Source organism: Rosa chinensis, chromosome 1 (genome assembly GCF_002994745.2).
Source record: "Rosa chinensis cultivar Old Blush chromosome 1, RchiOBHm-V2, whole genome shotgun sequence".
Classification (NCBI taxonomy): Eukaryota; Viridiplantae; Streptophyta; class Magnoliopsida; order Rosales; family Rosaceae; genus Rosa; species Rosa chinensis.
In genome coordinates this window covers 10865108-10886435 of record NC_037088.1, presented here as the reverse complement: position 1 = coordinate 10886435, position 21328 = coordinate 10865108, and the positions used below count along the sequence as shown (strand labels likewise).

The 21328-nt window shown below is 40.0% G+C and overlaps 4 protein-coding genes across 7 annotated transcripts; 1 reads left to right on the top strand and 3 right to left on the bottom strand.

Moving 5' to 3' along the window:
• Positions 1 to 279: 279 nt before the first annotated feature.
• LOC112173590 (disease resistance protein RUN1) lies at positions 280 to 7056 on the bottom strand. Of its 4 annotated transcripts, XM_024311282.2 has the most exons (7): positions 6916 to 7056; positions 5581 to 6668; positions 5147 to 5411; positions 4930 to 5046; positions 3981 to 4237; positions 3104 to 3896; positions 280 to 1384 (listed from the first exon to the last, which is right to left on the bottom strand). In XM_024311282.2, exons 2-3 carry the CDS (start codon positions 6583 to 6585, stop codon positions 5310 to 5312), a joined length of 1107 nt encoding a protein of 368 aa, XP_024167050.1. In that variant the 5' UTR covers positions 6586 to 6668; positions 6916 to 7056; the 3' UTR covers positions 280 to 1384; positions 3104 to 3896; positions 3981 to 4237; positions 4930 to 5046; positions 5147 to 5309. The 4 variants fall into 4 exon arrangements, with proteins under 4 accessions (XP_024167050.1, XP_024167026.1, XP_024167041.1 ...); XM_024311258.2 differs by having other exon boundaries at positions 3981 to 5046; XM_024311273.2 differs by having other exon boundaries at positions 3981 to 5046; positions 6912 to 7048.
• LOC112200697 (TMV resistance protein N) lies at positions 3384 to 5255 on the bottom strand. Its single transcript, XM_024341708.1, has 5 exons — positions 5247 to 5255; positions 4657 to 5046; positions 4130 to 4586; positions 3981 to 4027; positions 3384 to 3896 (listed from the first exon to the last, which is right to left on the bottom strand). The coding sequence occupies exons 1-5, from the start codon at positions 5253 to 5255 to the stop codon at positions 3384 to 3386; spliced, it is 1416 nt and encodes a 471-aa protein (XP_024197476.1).
• On the bottom strand, positions 6912 to 7328 carry LOC112200685 (disease resistance protein RPV1). The gene has a single exon (XM_024341698.1). It carries the CDS (start codon positions 7326 to 7328, stop codon positions 6912 to 6914), a length of 417 nt encoding a protein of 138 aa, XP_024197466.1.
• A 6924-nt stretch (positions 7329 to 14252) lies between these two features.
• Positions 14253 to 16367, top strand: LOC112200677 (subtilisin-like protease SBT4.3). The gene has a single exon (XM_024341693.2). It carries the CDS (start codon positions 14310 to 14312, stop codon positions 16365 to 16367), a length of 2058 nt encoding a protein of 685 aa, XP_024197461.2. The 5' UTR covers positions 14253 to 14309.
• The last annotated feature ends 4961 nt before the right edge of the window (positions 16368 to 21328 follow it).

The window sequence follows — 21328 nt, the reverse complement described above, 5'->3', positions numbered from 1 at the left end:
TGAAATACATGTGATGTTTTCCCAATAATAAAAGAAAAAAGAGAAGCACATTGTACTGTGGATATCAAAATTAACAGTTCATGAATAGATAAATGTATATTGTTGTTGAAAGGCAGTCTTCCTAATCTGAGTTCCTAATCTGGCTCGGTCGGGAAGGGATCTTTTTGAATTTGGTCAAAAGTACTTTGCTAGCTAAAGATGAATTGATCAAGAAGATAACTTGAAGACAAGTCCGTATTACACAAAGAATTAAAGAAAATGGTACACACTATACTTTTCTGATGATGAGGTTTACACTGAGCCAAGTACATTATATGGTAAATAGTAGGCCAAATGATATTGCATATATATGACGGAATCATGTGCTAGGTACAATAATTGAAGTTCAGGTTTGGTCATACAACATAGCATGTGAGATTTTGCAATAAAATTTGAATGATATAGAGACCCACCGTACCCTTCTAATCAATGATCCAGTATATGCTTTGTCAAATATATGATGGTTCTCTGTCCATTTGCACAGCTCTAGATTTGACAAAACATGAATTGCAAGCCATCCTTGGACCAGAGATATCAATGGAAGCCAAAAGCCAAACAAATGTTTACTTCAACTCGGCGAAGCTTGAAACTTTGCAGGTCTACCATCATGGTCCATATATTTGCAAGGCCTTGTCAACTACCAGATTTGAAGGCATAGCTGGAGTGCAGCCTTATTGGTGGTCAACTTCAATCACCAACTTCTCAGATAGTAAATGATAAATTGTGGTAGCTGGAGTGTATCCATTAATTCCAGGTGCAACCTTGGACTTAGAGATTCAGAGTCTGTCCCCAAGGCATGGGAGAACACAACAAATGGTAAAAAGTTGAGAATAGGGTGAAGGTGCTTTCAACAATTTGGTTAAGGTAATGAAAGATCAGATTACAAATAAAAACTATTCTCACTGGATTTAGTATTGATGTGTTTACAGCTACTGTGAAAATCTTACTGTATGCTCGTCCTAATGAATTCATGCCCTTCTCAAAGTCTGACGGGATCAGTGCTGGCACTTACGGTGATTTGGTCTATCAATGATATCTTGGGGCAAAACTTAAAATCACATCTTTAGTCAGTGTACAGAAGTGCATGCTCATAATCTATACATGCAAGTACTTGACAGAACTTTGATGCTGTCGTTGGAGGTACGACAATTAGTGCAAACAGGTCCTTGTATGCTGACTTTACCATGCCACATCGAATCTGATGTCGAAATGGTTTTGCAAGTTGAAGACACAAGGAGTTTTTCTTGAAGTCTTTGACATGGGGGCTGACCGTTGTGATTTGGGTTCTTGAACATCAAAAAGATGGGTTTTGGGGCTGTCCCTGAAACCAAGTTGGCACCAGCCCCTGCATTGTAGAGGGAGAGAGTAGTTAGCAACTTGGCTAGATTTGTGATCATGACTGCACGTTATGCTCATATAGACAGGAAGTTTACACAGCTAGTTTAGCTTCACTACAGTTACAATACAGATAAATTAGTGTGCACTGATTTTCATCGGAAACAGTTGGACAATTTTGAAATTTCATTAAATGTATCACTCCCTCTAGCAAGCATTTTCAAACCAAGGAAAATATTTGAATGATAATACACAAATGAATTTAGAGCTTTAATCTTCAGCAGAAAAAATTAGAGCTTTCTTACAGCCTTGCTTGTCCACCTGTTTGAAGCAGTTTGTTTAATCTCTTAATTCATTTGTATTAGTCATTTTCCTCTGTTTCTATTTCTCATGCTAGTAGCACAGAGACTCATCTAAGCTGTGCATTTCTTTTAACATCAGATTTATTTTGTTTTTCTTTTACAGTCTCTCCCAAATACTTCAATATTATGTAGAACATAATTGAAAAAAGAACAAAATAAAACCAAAACGCAAAGTAAGTACATCCCCTCAAAATACTACATTACATCCAAACAGAACTTCACGCAAACTGGTGAGGAAGATTTTAAGCAATACACGTATTATGTCCAGCCAAAATACGTCAAACATATATGCACAGACAGGACCATGTTTTCTATAAACTTCTAGCAGTTAATTCCACTTTCAAGCCAACTTTAGTTAAAACCAACATCAAACGAATATTCCCCCTTCTTGATGAATTCAAGTTTCATTAGTGAAGGCTTAAGGAGGAAAGTAAGCTGATCAAGTCCACATGAATTTGCAGTTTTGCACTACTCAAGGAAATTTCAAGTAATCTTTATATTTATGTATTGCCTCGACCCTCGCTATCTATACCAAATGGAATACCTTGAACCTGCAGAGAGCATGAAAAAGACTTATACAATCAACCTGGCATGTGAAAAGTCCTTATTGCCAGAAAGATCACTGCAACATAATGCAGATTTACAGAACACGGTAAAAGTCAATAAAATTTTGTGAGAAAAAATATATGAACCGGCAAAAGGGTTATCCTCTAGAATTTCTCACAGCAATATCTTCATCATATACACTGAACATCAATTCTTTCTATCTTCCCTAAGCCTACTATTTTAGATGGACCAGAGATAGACATTTTATTCAGAAAAATCCAATGCCATTGGTTATTTAGATCCACGCACCAGGACGTTGGTGCAATCAATGCATTCTTATGGACTCTAGAATCGATGGCTAATGGCAACATAAGATGGCACAACCCTGTACCAGCAAATTGCTAAAAATGCGTCCAATGATACAAGGATGGACTTCCAAAGAAAATTTAGCATCCCTAAATTTTGTTGGTTTACTGTATAAAAAGGCCCAGTCATCATTTCAAGGGGAGCCACATAATTTAATGCAAGGTTACTTAAAATTCACTGTAACAGCACATCACTCTACATGAGTACACGGTATAAAAGTATAATCTTAATGGTGCAAGCCTACAAGTGTACTGATAGCTTATAGACTATAATCAATATGAGAAGCTTTATATGCTTTTCCTATCAAACTAACTACAGAGAGGCAATTCAGTTTATTGTAAAACTACTTCAATAATATCGGTTATGCAAGTAAGATTATAGTGTCATTTAGAAATAACTTGGGGAGTCAACTAATAACTAGGCAAACTATCAAATCTAGAGTGATCAAGACTCACCTAACTGCAAAAGATGAAGGCAAGGGAGCTCCAGAATGTAATTACTGCAGAAATTCAATTGAGAGAAGAGGAGACATTGGCCATTCATGTTCTGCAACTCATTTCCAACAATGGGATCAGAAAGCCCTCAATTGTAGTGGCCAGTGGTGGATCCCCTATATTTCTGCCAGTCCTACAATTCTTCTACCGTGCAAGTTCTGCTACCAGTGCAACTGATTTCCCCTGCAACTGGAATGTCAAAACCAATCAATATATCCTCATAAGAAGACATCCTACTGCTTCATTGAGTGGTTGTTTGGTTCAATTCTTGCACATCTTGCTCATATATCAGATGGACTCCACACTCCTTCACCATCAGACCTGGCCCTCTGGTTTCAAATAAGAACTCAACCTGACTGGAACTGTTAGGCCACCACTCTATACCAAAGTATTTATCACGAGATACATAGAATAGCCACAGATGATCTGACTCAACCTGGCAAAATTTTTCACTAAAGCGAAATGCAGGCTGTCTGCCATATACACCCAATTCTCTTCCATCAAGCTTCAGGCAACATACAAGATGATGTGTTGCATTAAAAGTCTTAAATTCATATGTATAAAGCTCATCCACCCGTTGGTGCTCATGGAGTACAAAAACCGCACACAAAGCAAATCCCATAAACTGACTGTTATTCCAATGTGCAGGTAAAGATATACTTAATGAACACCCAAAACTCCAATGGTTGAACCAGTCAGGAATATAACTTCCAGGAATTACAATTTGAAAAGTTTCCCTCTTATTGGAGATTGCCTGTGCAAGAAAAGATAGGTTGTTAGTTAATTAATGTCTAAGTATATGAGCAGAAACGCACACACACACTGAGAGAGGGAGTACCTGATAAATGAATGTCTTCAGCATTTCAAATGCTATGTTATTGCATCCTTGATTGCCATTTAGATTGAAGCAATTGATGAAATTGAAATATGATTTGTTTAATCTGTTCAAATTTGATGCATCAAACAAGTATTTCAGTGAAGTACAACCATCCGCCCTTAAATCCAGTATACTATTTGATGGTAGGTCTGACAACTCTTGAAGTCTCTTGCAATTCTCCAAGTTAAAGTTCTCAAGCTTAGAAAGCAATCCAATGCCTGAAGGAAGACGAACAAAATTGTTTCCACTTAGATTCAAGGTCACCAAAGAAGGAAAGTAACCAAATTCATTGGCAAATGCTCCTTCACCAAGATTGCAATTACTTAGGTTCAGATATGTTAAATTACACAGACCAGATATAGGCAAGCGGATACTCATTGGCTTTGTATTTACTTTTTGCAGCAATCCAGAAGGCAAGAACTTATTTACAGATCCCCAAACTACTTCGCATCCATGAAAGACTGATCCTCTCACATATTTTATGAGATCATGGGTAGATGACATTTCTATTGCAGAACCACTATTCACATCATTTTCCTCAAAACAGTCCATCTCCCCCACATTTACCTGATGTTTGCCGAGTTTCAAGCATCCAGAAAGATTAAGATTTTTAATAGACTTCAATCGGAAGACAGACAAGATTTCTGCAGTTGCTCAGATTCAATGACACAAGGCCATTTAGCCGTTCAATTGACACAGGCAGTTCCACAATGGCAGTCTCATCAAGATAAAGCACCGACAAACGTTCCATATTTCCAACAAACTCAGGAATCTTCTTAACTTTTAAGCAGCTAGAAATAATTAATATTTCAAGAGATTCCATTTCAATTCTACTTGGCAGACTCTCGAGACCTTTAAGATTCAGGACAATAAGCTTTTTGAGAAATCCAAGGGATTGATAGACTCTTACCAAATTCTCACATCCTTCAAGATCTAAACTCTCAAGATTCTGAACGCCTACAAGGTCTGGGGTCTCCACAATGTTTTGAGAATGGCAGAGTTTGATAAACTTCAACTTCTCAAAATTCTGCACATAAAATTGAAACAGTGAGCCACCATACAGAGCAGACAAGTTGCTTCTTACAGATAAACAAGAAGAGTATTAAGTTATTAACTAATAGCCACACCTTTGTTCCCTTCCAAAGCTGTTCAATGTTGCTGTGGCACAAGTTAAGTTCAACAAGTTCATCTGCTTCAAAATGTTGTGGGAGAGATCTTAAGGGATACCCAGTCCATTCGAGGAGTCTCAAGGAATTAGAAAGACAACTGAGGCCTTTGGGAAGGTCGACATTAAGAACTCAGTTGAGACAAATTTGAAAAGGCTTCTGGATTCCAATGAGCCACTTGTAATTTAGTCAACTCCATTACCTTGCCTTGGATTGAATCTGTTCCCTGTTAATGAACAAAAAGAATAATAACTCAAGTGCAGAACACAAACAATACCAAGACCTAAGCAGACTACAAGTAAATCTGCCTTATTTCTTTTTTACAGAATAATTGAAGTGCTGAACACAAATAATAATATGCTTGGCTTCTTTTTTTCTCATTATCAAACTCTTACCTTATTTCCCTTCAGCACATCGTTGATGTCTTCATGAGACCATAATCTACTACGTTTGCCTGGCTCTTTAGGAGACTGTTCCCGAACAATTTCCCAGCCCATTTCTTGTAGCAAATCATGCATCCACAGTTCGTTGTTGGAGAAAGTTATTAGAGATCTATCTGCAAGAACACTTAAACCAATGACAGGGTCTAGCTGGCAATAGTCTAGTATTTGTGTCACACGATCCTTATCCTTCCCCTTGTAAAAGCAAGCAATATGTAGGAATATTTCTCTGTCCCTTTCATCCAGTCCATCAAAACTAATCCAAAGCACCTCAATAATGCGTTTATGTGGTGTGTTCTTTAGCCTATCTGTTGCACTTGTCCATTCATCAGTGCTTCTACCAAAGAGAAAAGAACCTAAAACCACGAGAGCCAATGGAAGCCCCTGAGCATACCCTAAAATATGGTGGCACAGGTGCAAATAATCTTCTGGTGGGGGAAATTTCTTAAAAGCCTTCAAACTCAAAAGTTGAAGTGCTTCATTAGAGTTTAACCCGTTAGCCTTGTATGTAGCATCAACATCATGTGCCTTTAGCAACTGAAAATCTGTGGTGGTTATGATGATTCTACTCCCTGGACCAAACCAGTTGCGACTTTCAGCCAATTTCTCTAATTTTGTCAACTGATCCACATCATCAATAACAACAAGCACCTTTATTCTACACAACCGCCTTCCTATCATAGCAGCTCCTGTGTATTCATCCTCTATATTTTTAATTTTTGCCATCAGGATTTTGGAAAGAAGTTTTTCTTGTAGAGAAACTAGGCCATTGTTTTTAGACATTTCTCTAACATTGGAAAGAAAGCAGGTTCGGTCAAAATCCTGACAAATATCATCATGGATAGCTCGAGCAAGTGTTGTCTTACCTATGCCCCGCATGCCATGGATCCCTATAAAACGCACCCCACCAAGCTGTGGATATATGTAATTGCTTATTAGATCATGAATGCGGGAATCCATTCCTATGAAGCCCTTGTCAACACTTGAAGATGTATACACGGACTTCTTCAGTATATGATTAATCAATTAAAGTTGATTCAGGTCTGAGAAAATTTAGATAAAACTGTGAGTTAGAAACTTAGCAATGTAACGTAACTGGCAAAAACAATATTAACATTTGGCAACATTAAGTAAATGCAAAATGGTAATCCAGTGAGTCTCTCAAATTTACTGGATGTTCATTCTCTCCATTCGTATCCATCCCTTAATCAGAAAAATCAAAACCAATTTAAATCATATAGAACATTCATTTTGAAACATATATGAGTAGCATGGAGGAAGGAGACCTACGAATAATTCCAGGAATCCCAGCCAGAAAGATTGGCGACCTCAGTCAAAGCAGCTCTCCACGCATTTAGTCTGTCCTCATTCTTCCCATAAACTTCTTCATGTTCCCTTACTTCCACATCTACTTGGGTTTCCCTTTTGAGCTGAAACCTTCCCCTTTGGTGCCGCACATCAGAAGGATCCACGCCGTAGAAGACGGGGAGGACTTGTTGGCCCATATCTTTCATGCATTGAATAATCTTGACGAGTTCATCCAAGCACCATGATGAATCAGCATAGGTGGGTGAGAGAATGACAATCGCAGACCTAGACTCCTCAGTTGCAGCTAAAAGTTCAGGCCTAATGGATTTTCCTTTCTCAAGCTCTGGGTCATCCATAAAGGTGAGAATTCCTTTCTGATTTAGTGCAGAATACATCGTATTTGAGAAACACATCGTATTTCCATTGACGACGAGAAGAGGTTGACGCCATCGATCTCCTAATCGGAATTGAATCAGAGTCAATGCCCGGACTTGATTCCACTTTCCACCTAAAAGGGGCCTCACATTCATAATCGTTATATCTTTGGGTGCGTCTGGAGTACGCCCTTGGTGCCTGCCTTGCTGGCGTCTTTCTCTCCACACAATTTAGATTACCCACTTCACTGCCGTTATCCAAGCCGATACGGTAAAAAACGAAGGAAGCCATATGAATGAACTAATGCAGAACCCACAAAGTCAAATCTTTATATCTCATCCGCGCACCACTTTTCTTCTTCTTCTCTTAAGCCCTCTTTGCTTAAACCCCGTACCTTCTCGGTTCTGGATTCATGTCAGAGCTTGGCCCAGATCACCCAAATGCATACCCAATTAATCACTTGGGGTCTTTTTGATTCGTTCTCGGCAAGAAAGCTACTCAAGATCTATTCAGATTCTGGCGATATTAATTATATGATTCTGATCTTCAGGTAGTAAGTTGGGTGATGTTGAGTGTGGGAGGAAGTGCCAGGGCAGGTTTTGAAGCATGGGGTTGAGTCCCATATTTCTTGACTACGGTTTTCAAATTCTGCTGCTATGCATGTCAAATTTCCTTTTTTTAGTTAATTTCCTTCGTTTTTTTCCTTTTTTTTAGTTAATTTCCTTCTTTTTTTTTAAGAGATAATGGATTATTTATTTTCTAATATATAACATCACGGGTGAAAAAATTTTGTAATTGTTAATTTGTTTGGCCCCTCTAATGACAACTTTGCAGTTCCGCCATTGTGGAGAAACTACTGATATAGTTTTGGTTAAATGTTCAACTCATAATTTTATACTTGTTCAACATGGTGTTTGGTGAATGAGAACTCAAATAATAAAAAACCTATTTATATGTATCTATTTAAAGGAATAATATTAAATCTTTATGGATTTCTCAATAATTAACACAAGTAATCAATATGGTTATTTACAAAACATCAATTAATAAACTAGAATATACTAATCATATTAAATGGTAGCCTTAATATAGTCAAATAATAGGATATTTCATGATTTTTGAGATTAAGGATATTTGGATTGTGTATTTAGTAAAATATTATAATGAGAAATCAAATGGGTGGTGTATTCAGTATGAAGTGTGTATTAAGTAATTTGAGGTGTGTATTTAAAACTTCTCTTAATTTTTTTAGTGTTTGTTTTGTTTTGGGCCTCTTATATAACATATATTACTTTTCCACTTCCTTAAAAAAAACAAAAACAAAAACAGAGAGAAAGAGGACTAAAACTTGTAAACTGTTCAAATAAATCCAGAATATGTGTCTGGCCCAAACTCTAGGTTACTTGACCTAGTGGTAATAGGGTTTAACTAGAAGAATCTTAGAGATTCATATTCAATGTATGATTACCTTTCCTTGTATGATTCAGATTCTATGCATTGTAATTCTTTATATAAATAGGCCCCTATTATCAATGAAAGTACACAGCAACTCTCTCTCAATTACCGTTTCTCTAAAACACGTTATTAGCACAAAGCCCTACCCTGAAACCCTAAAAATCGTAGCTTTCAAAACCTTGCATCGCAACTCAACGCTAACCCTACCAGGTTAGCCTCGCTGCCCCTGCAGTGCCCGCGAAGTCTCGCCTACTCTCACGTTCGCAACCCAGCGACACTTTGACCACGCGACCCCGTGATAAATAGACCCCGCGAGCATGCCTTGCATCTGCTGCCCCCGCAGCCCTACGCTCGCTCGCTGCCCCCACGGTGACCTCGCGGCATCTCTGCAGCATCTCCGCAACGACCTCGCAGCATCCTCGCAGCGATCCCTCAATAGTCCTCGCAACATCCCCCCTCGCGGCAACTGGCATCCCAGTAGCCTAGCGACATATCTGCAGCATCCTCGCGGCCTCGAGGCATCCTCACAGCACCTCGACTCCGCGAACCTGCGACCCCATGATTCCGCAACCCCCGCTACTCCGCGACCACGCTAAAATCCTACAAAGTCTACTTCCTTGGACTAGGACTAAAGCTCGCCTCCAAATCCTACAACAAGGACCAAATACGTTCTACAATCCTAAGAGGTATGCTTTACTAAAAGTTTCCGTTTTGAAGTTTTTATTCTTTTTCTCTTGTTTTCTCGGGGACTTGCAACCTCCCTTCTTCTACCCCCCTTTCTTCATCATAGGGGAGACCTAATTAAGCCGAACTGTGGGGTCCAAGCTTGGAGCTTGTAGAGTCCTCCAAACTTAGAGTTTGTTGAGAAGAAAACGATCGACCACATACATCGTTGTTTCGATCTAATCTAAAACCCCTCTTGGAATCGGATTTTCTTGGAAGTGACTACGCTCAGAAAAACCCTAATTTCTTGGAAGCGACTACGCTCAAAATTTTTATATGTTTTCGTGGTAGTTTTTTTCGCTCTGAAACTAACCCTAATTTCTTGTTCTCTTTCAGGATGAGTAACCTGAACAAATTGGACTTTGCTCCATTGGGAACAACTAGCTCTGAATATCACAGGTGGGTTCCTGATGTCCGCCAGCATCTCAAGGCCGATGGAATCCTAGATACGATTCTCGAGCCTAACCAGGACGTGCTAGCTGTTGAGCAAGCTCAAGATTTGGAAGCAAATAGAGCAGCCTTAGAGGCAAATAAGGCGAAAGCCATCATCCTAATGACTCGTCATATGGATGATTCACTCCAGTACGAGTGTATGAATGAAGAAGACCCCAGAAGGCTGTGGGTCTCACTCGAAGAAAGATTTGGCAACATCCGTGACTCCCTGCTTCCTGACCTAGAAGTGAGATGGCATAGCCTCCGTTCTGTGATTTCAAGTCAGTTCTTGACTAGAACTCAGAAGCACTTCGCATTAAATCCTTAATGGAATTCTGTGGTAAAGAGATCACAGATGCGATGTTGATTGAGAAGACTCTCTCTACCTTCCCTGTCTCTGCATTGATGGTTGCTAAGAACTATCGAATCGATGTTGCTGTAGGACGGATCACAAAGCTTCATGAGCTCATTGGAGCTATGAATGTCGCTGAAAAGCATGACAACATCCTTGTGAAGAACTATAATTCGAGATCCGTGGAAATATAGCATATTCCAGAATCCAATTATAGTCACGCCCCTAAGAGAAGGCGCCAAGAGCGAAACCCTAACCTTAGGGATACTTCTGGACGTTCTGGTCCATATAATCGCTCTACTTGGGAAGGTAACCGCCAATATAGGCGAACACGGAACCGAAGAGGTCAACGTGGAAAAAGAGAGGGAGGCAAACCTTCTGGCCATGTTGGTGGAGCCACCAACACTAAGAGCCATCTAAATGACGCTTTCAAAGCGCCTCAATCAATGGAGTTTGAGCAAAGAGATGTATGTTCTCGATGTGGAGTGTCTGATCATTGGGCACACATTTATAGAGCTCGTGAAGAAATCGTCACCTCCTACGAAGCATATTGTGAAGCAAGAGAAGCTCACTACATGGAACAAGAACATCAAGAAGATGATCTAGAGTGAAGGGTTGAAGACTACAAATCTGGCTTGGATCAATAGATCACCAATTATGTTTAAGTCTTTATTTTTCCAAGAGATATAATAGGCAATTGCCATATACTTTGTAGTAAATGCCAATGGTTTAAGTCTTTCTTCAAAGTAAGCTCACCCAAAATAAGTGTGATGTCTAAGAAGGTTCTGAGATTAGTGGTACTTAACCGAGCCTTGCTCCACCGACATCTCTCTACTCACCTGGTCACATTTATTTTGGAATTACCGAAAGAAGTTAGACGACTACCATTTTTTTGCATTAGCTAGCATTTTGGATTAGATTTTCTTTGGTCAAAGAGACAATGATGTAACTCTGTTGGCTTATGAATAAAATTTCGAGTTCTTTATGACTCCACTTTGATTCTGAGCATATGACTTCTGTGACTACGATGGCTGGGCCATCAGTATTAATTCAAGGACATGGAATAGCCCAAGTTCCCTTTGCCAAAAGGCACCTTAATTAATTACTGTCACAGAAACTCTCTACACTCCTAGGGTCAATCGCACCTATGAATAGCCAACGGATTCCATGCGAAAACGCATGTAGAGAACGAAAATGAGTTCCTTTGCAATACCTCTAATGATTGCGAACAAAGGCGCATCTTAGAGAAGTTTATGTGTCTCTCTAGTGGAATCTATGTCACTATTCGAGCTATAAAATCCAATAAAGTTATAACAGAAGATTTCGTAGATTTAGATATATATTGGCTTTGTCACGACAGGATAGATCATCCTAGTCATGATATGATAATCCGTCTACTAAAGACTTCACATGGACATCTTTTTTCTCGAGCGAAATGAAACATGAATCAAAAGTTGATTCTTAGACTAAGTGTGACCGACGCTGCTGCCTAGGGCATCGCCTCTGTCCACCACTAGCCTAGGGCTGGCGCAGTCCCTATCCATGACGCCATGGATGGCGTCCATCATGGTGATGGCGCCCTAGGTGATGTTGAAATCACCAACTTGATTCAAAATAGCAATTCAGACGCTCAAGTCTAACCAAAATTCTCATTGGTTGCTTCTAAAGCCTCTCGCTCATTTATAAAGCATGCTCCTTAGGGAAGTTAGGACTAAGACCATCCTATGCAAAGGATATAAAAATGCTCATTTTGTTCTTACATAGAATTTATGGGGATTCTGTGGACTAGTTTAACCAACTTGCGGACGTTTAAATATCTCATGATGTTGGTTGACACGCAAACACACTGGTCACGTGTTGTGCCACTGTCCACTTGTAATGCTACTTCTGCTACACTCCTAGCAAACATCATATGACAACGGGCTCACTCCTCAGATCATCCTATTCAGTCAATTGGATTTGACATTGCTAGAGAGTTTACATCGAAGACTTTCGATGGTTATTGCAATGGGACTGATGTTGGACATCATATTCTCATGTACACACCCAAATGGTCTCGCGGAAATTGGTAATGCACACCAATCTCCTTACATCTGCTTGGAGTAATGCAATATCGCATGCAGCTATGCTAATTCGTCTACGACCCACTGCCACTCATTTTCATAGACTGTATGGATATGTCACATACAATATAATGGTGTCAAATTTCAGTTATAGTTCATATTACTGATATGAGTGACATATAATTTTATTTTATTATCAAGAAAATTATTGTCTACTCATAAACCAAAACACTATAAACAAGCACATGCCATGATGTACAAGTATTAGTGAACCTAGCTAATGCTGCCCAGATAACTAGATCTCAAGAATTATATTTGATATAAAATGAGAAGTTCATATGTGTCTGTTCGACTATTATACATTCCAAACTCTTGCTCCAATGTATGAGAAGTTGCATTACATGACAATGTCAGAGGTGTGTGTGTGTGTGGTATATGCATGACTCTGTACTCCATCAAAACCTAAATGTATATATAAAATATATATATATATATATATATATATATATATATATATATACAGGACTTCTCAGGTACAGATATTCGCACATTTTGCTTAGCTACGGATTTCCAATTTTTACTCACTTTTTGATCACACATTTACATCTTAACTATTCAGTTTTTAGGTCCTAATGTATAGATCATCTCTGAAAAATTTCAGCCAATTTGATGATCGTTAAGGCATTCAAAACTGTTTACAATAATGAACACGAACGGTTCCAGTTCGACAGATTCAGTTCGTTCGTGTAAATTGCAGTTTTGGATGTCTTAACGATCATCAATTTGGCTAAAAATTTGTAGAGATGATCTATACATTAGGACCTAAAAACTGAACGGTCAAGATGTAAATGTGTGATAAAAAAACTGGGTAAAAACTGGAAATCCGTACCTTTTGCTTAGGTACGGATATCCACACCTGAGCAAAATTATATACACACACACTTACATATTATGGCCAAGAGTGTCTAGATGATCAAACGCCCAACATTTCCCATACACCTGAATTCGATTCACTCTATGTGTATATTTAAGATCACTCCAAATAATCACCAACAAAGCAAAATGTGTAACTATTTGCATGAATATAACCTTCTTTTAGGTGATACTTAGTTCATAACTATACATGCAAACTTTCTTATTGCACCAGAGATAAATCCAGGAATTCACAACATTCTTAGATATTATCAAGGCTGATCAGCAAGGGCAAATATGATAATGAAATCAAGTTTTTTTCAATTTGGCCAAGAACAAAATCACCAACAAAGCAGAATGTGTAACTATTTGTATGAATATTACCTTCTTTTAGGTGATAGTTAATTCATAGCCATATATGCATACTCTCTTATTGCACCAAGGATAAATCCAGGAATTCGCAGCATTCTTAGAAATTATCAAGGATAATCAGCAAGGGCAAATATGATAATGAAATCAAGGATTTTTCAATTTGGCCAAGAACAAAATCACCAACAAAGCAGAATGTGTAACAATTTGTATGAATATAACCTTCTTTTAGGTGATATTTAGTTCATAGCTATATATGCATACTTTCTTATATATTGCACCAGAGCTAAATCCATGGATTTGCAACACTCTTAGAAATTATCAAGGCTAATCTGGAACTTCTTACATAGATGGAATGGACAATATGAATTTGAATTGTTATGAAGGAAAAAAAAAATCATATTATGGTTAACTGCAATGCCAAAGATGAATCGTATGTTAAGGGAAATAAAATCTGGATGCATAATGGAGATGTGGTACTGCATTATTAATCTCAGTATAAAGCACTCTTCACTAGCAACATTTTAGAGCATCGATAAAAAACAATGGCTAAGCATGTAGCTATCCTATTTTCTTATGCTTTCCCCACTCTTATACTAACCTTCAACTTCTTCCTGTGCCAAGCCATTGATGAAAACAGAACGGTCCACATTGTGTACCTTGGTTCACTTCCCGATAATGAGGTGTACTCACCAATGTCTCACCACCTTGGTTTACTCCAAAAAGTTGTCGACAGCAACTCCGCAGCAAATTTGTTGACAAGAAGTTACAAAAGGAGTTTCAGTGGATTTGCTGCAAAGCTCACTGACCGGGAAAGGGAAAGGCTTGCTAACATGAAGGAAGTAGTCTCTGTATTTCCAAGCAGAATTCTCCATCCTCAGACAACAAGATCTTGGGACTTTATCGGTTTCCATGAGAAAATAAAACGAAATGTCAGTGTTGAGAGTGATACCGTTATTGGTGTCATTGACACTGGAATTTGGCCTGAATCGGAGAGCTTTAAAGATGATGGTTTTGGTCCTCCGCCCAAGAAGTGGAAAGGTGCTTGTGAAGGTGGCCAAAATTTCACTTGCAACAAGAAGCTAATTGGAGCTCGGTTTTACAATTCATCTTCAGAATCTGCAAGGGATGAACAAGGCCATGGAACCCACACAGCCTCAACTGCAGCAGGGAACGCTATAAAGAATGTGAGCTTTTATGGACTAGCACAAGGTACTGCAAGAGGAGGGGTTCCCTCAGCGAGAATTGCTGCGTATAAAGTATGTGGTGCTCTTGGGTGCCCTACTGATGCTATATTGGCTGCCTTTGATGATGCTATTGCAGATGGAGTTGACATCATTACAGTTTCATTAGGAAACCCGGTTGCATCTTTATTACAGCATGACCCTATTGCTATCGGGGCTTTCCATGCAATGGCAAAGGGGATACTTACATCAAATTCTGCAGGCAACGGTGGTCCTGTTGATTCAAGTGTTTCAAGTGTAGCACCATGGATACTTACAGTCGCAGCAAGTAGTACTGATCGTAGGATCATTGACAAGGTTGTTCTCGAAAATGGAACGACGATGGTTGGGGCTTCAGTAAACACTTTCAAATTAAATGGGACAAGTTTTCCATTGATCTATGGAAAAGATGCTTCAAGTAATTGCTCCGAGTTCGAAGCTGGGAGATGTTCATACGGCTGCTTAGACAGTGGTTTAGTTAAGGGAAAGGTTGTGTTATGTGACGTGCCTAACAGAGTTGATGAGGCCTATGTTTCTGGAGCAGTAGGCTTCATTTTGAGAGTTGATTATGATGATGTTTCTGAAATTGTACCCTTTCCTGCAACAGCTTTTGCCGGCAAAGAGCATAGTCTGATAAAGTTGTACACGAACTCCACGAAAGATCCTCGAGTAAACATACTAAGAAGTGAAGAAGAAAGGGATACAGACGCACCTGTTGTTGCTTCCTTCTCTTCACGTGGACCAAATTTAATTCTACCAGAAATTATCAAGCCAGATATAAGCGCCCCAGGGGTTACTATTTTGGCTGCCTTTTCACCTATTGCTTCAGTTACAGAGAGTCTTCAAGACGCAAGGCATGTCAAATATAGTATACTATCTGGAACCTCTATGTCTTGTCCGCACGCGGCTGGTACAGCTGCATATGTTAAAGCATTCCATCCTAATTGGTCTCCAGCATCCATCAAATCATCTCTTATGACTACAGCTTCTCCCATGAATGTTACTGACAATAGCAGTGCCGCTGGTGAATTTGCTTATGGATCTGGACATATCAATCCTGTCAAAGCTATAGACCCAGGGCTTGTGTATGAAGCTTCTAAGGAAGACTACGTAAAGTTGCTATGCTCGGTCTTGGATCAGGCCGATGTTAGACTTATATCAGGAGATAACAGCACTTGCTCTACAGGCTCTGACAAAGGATCTTTACAGGATCACAATTACCCTTCACTAGCAGCCGTTGTCACACCAAACAGATCTTTTTCGTTGAAATTTCACAGAAAAGTTAAGAATGTTGGCCTTGCAAACTCCACTTACAAGGCCACAATATTCGCCAACTCTACTCAAGTTGACGTCAAAGTGGTGCCTCAAGTTCTTTCCTTCAAGTCCTTGAATGAGGAGAAGACTTTTGATGTGACAGTTGCCGGAAAAGGTTTGCCAGATGAAGTACAATCACATGTGTCTGCATCGCTGGTGTGGTCTGATGGAATTCATAGCGTTAGAAGTCCAATTCTTATCCACAAAAAAAGATAAATCCATGCATTATTGCAAAATAAACTAATTCTCTGGAAGTGCTTGACACATTTTTCATATGAGTTAAGTTATTGTAATAAAAAAAAATACCTATCCATCTCAATGTACTGTGAATGGTAGATGTAGATTCCAGTTACATATATACATATATTGCACAGTATATATGTCACAGATAATAAAAGTGTGGAATTTTATATTTATTTCAAAGTCTCACATGATTATCACTGTCTATCAAACCAAAACGATATACAACATTTTGAAAGCAATGTTCTGATAAACTAAAATTTGTTTAAGTATAATGTATTTGAGAGAGATTGATGAGAGAGATGTGTTCTTATTATTGAGAATAGGAGCCCTATATATAGGGATTACAAAGTGCTAGTTCTAATGTTACAAGGAATACCAATCCGTGTAGGATTGGGAAATCTAGAACCTTCTCTCCTATTGCTACTCCTAGTTTGATAAGGCACACTAAATCGATATTCCTTCAACACTCCCCCTTGTGCCGCTTCAAACTTGGTGGTGACGCTTCATCCGTTGCCTCGTTAAAAACCTTGCCAGGTAACAAAAACCCTGTGGGATAAAAATAACCCTGGTCGAAGGACAAAAAGAGCACAACACGTCCTTCACTCTTCGAGATCGAACATGTAGACATCATAACTCCCCCTGATGTCGATATCTCCCCCTGATTGCTATAATCGTGGGAGTTCGGATAACTTTCTCAATCCGATGCTCTTCACATGTTTCTCGAAGGTGGATTTAGGTAACGACTTAGTGAATAAGTCCGCTACATTATCCTCTGATCAGATTTGATTCACTTCAATCTTTAGAAGTGATTGTTGTTGCTGATTATAAAAGAACTTAGGCGATATATGCTTGGTGTTGTCGCCCTTGATGAAACCTAACTTCATTTGTTCAATACAAGCTGCATTATCCTCATAAATGCATGTAGGTTCATTTGTGGTAGACTTCAAACCACAACTTCCTTGAATGTGTCGAATTACAGACCTTAGCCATACACATTCACGTACAGCTTCATGTAGAGCAATAATCTCTGCATGATTTTAGGAAGTAGCAACAAGGGTCTGTTTTGTAGACCTCCAAGATATCGCAGTGCTTCCCATGGTAAAGACATAACCAGTTTGGGAGCGACCTTTGTGAGGGTCAGAGAGGTACCCTGCATCAGCAAAACCCATCAAGACATCATTGTCGTTTTGATGGAGGGAGATAGGAGAACGCCGGCCACCATGAGCGGTGGCGGCGTCGGCGGCGGCAACATGGCCGGCGGCCATTCCATGGACGGGGGCGTTTTGCCTTTTGGGGTCCAATCCCAATTTTCCGTCATTCCTTTTCTCTCTGTAGGGATAGAATAGGCTCATATCAATCGTACCTCTTAGGTATCGAAAGATTATCTTTATACCAATCCAATGGCGGCGTGTTGGCGCAGAGCTATGTCGAGCTAACAAGTTCACTGCGAATGAGATATCCGGTCTTGTGCATTGAGCTAAGTACAATAATGCGCCTATTGCACTCAAATAGGGCACCTCGGCCTCTAATGGTTCTTCGTCCTCATCCCTTGGACGAAACGGATCTTTTCCGGGCTCAAGACTACGGCCGATCATGGGAGTACTCGTAGGCTTTGCTTTATCTTCATTAAAGCGCCTTAGGATTTTCTGAGTATATGCAGACTGATGGATCAAGATTCCATCACTACGGTGCTCGAGTTCTAAACCGAGACAAAACCGTGTTTTCCCAAGATCTTTCATCTCAAATTCGGATTTCAAGTATTTAGCAGTTTCCTTCAACTCATCTAGAGTTCCAATTAGGTTCATGTCATCGACATAAACTGCTACGATTGCAAATCCGGAACTTGTTCTTTTAATGAACACGCATGGGCATATTTCATTGTTAATATATCCCTTCCCAATCAAGTAGCCACTTAGACGGTTATACCACATCCGTCCGGATTGTTTTAATCCATATAGTGAGCGTTTTAATCTTATTGAAAACGCGCTCCGTGGTTTAGAGCCACTTGATTTGGGTAATTGAAGTCCATCTGGAACCTTCATATATATCTCTGAATCTAGATCCCCATAGAGATATGCTGTAACCACATCCATAAGCTGCATGTCAAGTTTTTCGGAAACTACCAAACTGACAAGGTAGCGGAACGTTATAACGTCCATTACGGGAGAATATGTCTCCTCGTAGTCAATTCCAGGGCGTTGTGAGAAACCTTGCGCCACAAGGCGGGCTTTGTATCTAACAACCTCGTTTTTCTCATTACGCTTTCTAACAAAGACCCATTTATGGCCAACAGGCTTTACACTTGGGGGTGTCTGCGTTACAGGCCCAAATACCTGTCTCTTTGTTAGTGAATCCAATTCAACCTGGATTGCATCTTTCCATTTAGGCCAATCCGCTCTTTGTTGACATTCTTCAACAGAGCGAGGTTCGATATCATCATATTCTATAATTCCTTTTGCAATATGATATGCAAATGCATCATCAATCGCCATAGAATTTCTATCCATCATCTCATGTACACTAGTGTAATTTATGGAGATCTCTCTATTCTCTGGAGTTGGTTCTGACATTGGAGCGTCCCCCAATGATGTCTCTTGGACATAACCATAATCCGGAATATTCTCATGAGATGGATTATTTACATCGATGATTAATGGATTATTTTGTGCCGAACTCGCTTTCTTTCTTGGGCGAGAATCCATCGAACCTATGGGCCTCCCGCGCTTCTTGGCGGGAGCCGTGGGCCTAGCCACAACGTCACCATCATTGAGAGATGGGACGTTGGCGCCATGCTCATGCATTCTTGAGTTGGCGTCATGTCCTCTACTTTTAGGGACATCAATCCTTGCAGGCACGTTTGCAGCAGGTATGTGTGATCTCGTCACTTTAGCGATATCAGAAAACGCATCAGGCATCGAATCTGCTACGTTCTGAAGATCGAGAATTCTCCGCACTTCAATTTCTGACTGTGCGGTTCGGGGATCAAGATGAGACAGAGTGGGGACAGACCACGACAATTCCTGTCGTTCCTGTTGAACATTGATGTTCTTATCTCCCCCTAACGACGGGAAGACTGTCTCATCGAAGTGACAATCCGCAAATCTAGCGGTAAAGAGATCGCCTGTCAAGGGTTCTATGTAGCGGATAATCGTTGGAGAATCATATCCAACATAAAGGCCTAATCGTCTTTGAGGACCCATTTTGGTGCGTTGTGGCGGCGCAATAGGCACATAGACTGCACACCCAAATATGCGTAAGTGTGAGACATCAGGCTCATACCCAGTAACCATCTGGGACGCAGAGAAGGGTTGAGTGGCAGTGGGCCTCAGACGAATAAGCACAGCTGCATGCAATATTGCATAGCCCCAAGCAGAAATAGGGAGATTGGTGCGCATCACCAATGCTCGAGCAACCATTTGTAGTCGTTTAATGGTGGCTTCTGCGAGACCATTTTGGGTATGAACATGAGGAACAGGATGTTCAACATCAATCCCAATGGACATGCAATAATCATCAAAAGTCTTTGATGTAAACTCCCCAGCATTGTCTAATCTTATAGACTTAATGGGATGATCAGGGTGGTGAGCCCGTAACTTAATTATTTGTGCTAGGAGTTTAGCAAATGCAGCGTTCCTTGTGGACAATAGCATGACATGTGACCAGCGTGTCGATGCATCAACCAACACCATAAAATATCTAAATGGTCCGCATGGTGGTTGAATAGGTCCACAAATATCACCTTGGATTCTTTGCAAGAATGGTATATTTTCTTTGGTGTCCTTTGCATAGGATGGTCTCGATCCTAACTTTGCTAAAGAGCAGGCTTTGCAGAACGAATGATGGGCTTTGGAAACAACCAATGAGGATTTTGGTTGAGCCATGAAGTCACAATGGACCTTAGAAGTAAAAATGGGAGTCAAGGGAACAGGGGTGGCGTCAAAGCCACCCTTGGGCCGCAGGGGGATGGCGGCGCCGACCGGGGATGGCCGGACTTGAGGGGGAAAGGCGCCGTGAGGCGCAGGTGCTCCTCCTTGATCCAAATTTCGAGTTTTACTTCCTTTCGTTCTGAAAAAGGGATGTCCGTGTGAAGTCTTTAATATACGGATCATCATGTCACGACCTGGGTGTCCCAAACGGTCGTGCCAAAGCCTATACATGTCGGAATCCCATAAATCATCTCTCATGACATGGTTGGATTCAATGACTCGAATAGTGGTTGCATACAACCCACTAGAGCGACACATAAGTTTCTCTAATACTCGTTTATGTCCGTAGTCATTAGAGGTGATGCAAAGGAACTCTTGTCCATTCTCACAATGTGTTTCCACATGAAAACCATTGGCTCTTATATCTTTGAAATAATAAAGTTCGAAAAACATGTCTACGACATAAGATAAAATAAATCGATACTTTATTAATAATATCCAATGATGACACCAAAGTTTCGTGACCATAATCTAATCCAATATAAAAATCAAATCGTAGACAAATCGTAGTCACTCTATCCGTTCGGGAGCCTAGAGGGAAAGAGTTAATACAATAAGTCATTTTATTGATTTAAGGCATAATTGCCATGACATAATTCTTGGAAAAATAAAAGACTATAAATAAAAATCTGCGGTATTTTGTCTTCATCGCCAGATTTAAAGTCTTTGTGAACTCGAAGTCTTGATCACCATGATGCGACTACCTTCGTAGGTACATTGCAAATTCAGGTCCATTGATCAGACGTTCCATATCAGAAATAGACACCATAAAGAGGATTCTCCCTTGATTGAGGCGCATTGGCGCAATATGCATAGTCCCTAGGACTGGTGGCGTTGGAAAGTGGTGCCCATGGCCAACGTTGGCTCCATGGTTTCCAACCCTATTTCCCTCAAAATCACGCCTCCTACGGTCGTGGGATTGTCGCCTTGAGCGATTACCTTCTTGAG

Bases quoted from the DNA above. Each gene is read 5' to 3' on its own strand.
- LOC112200697 (XM_024341708.1), bottom strand. The intron at 4,587-4,656 runs GTCTGTCTTCCG...GGCAAACATCAG, and splicing joins TGAGCAACTGCAGAAATCTT to GTAAATGTGGGGGAGATGGA. The intron at 3,897-3,980 runs GTACTCCCTCTC...TTTCTTGCACAG, and splicing joins TGAAGACATTCATTTATCAG to GCAATCTCCAATAAGAGGGA.
- LOC112173590 (XM_024311258.2), bottom strand. From the start codon at position 6,585: ATGGATTCCCGCATTCATGATCTAATAAGCAATTACATATATCCACAG. The intron at 5,412-5,580 runs GTAAGAGTTTGA...GTTCATTAACAG, and splicing joins ATGTGCTGAAGGGAAATAAG to GGAACAGATTCAATCCAAGG.
- LOC112200685 (XM_024341698.1), bottom strand. From the start codon at position 7,328: ATGTATTCTGCACTAAATCAGAAAGGAATTCTCACCTTTATGGATGAC.
- LOC112200677 (XM_024341693.2), top strand. From the start codon at position 14,310: ATGTCTCACCACCTTGGTTTACTCCAAAAAGTTGTCGACAGCAACTCC.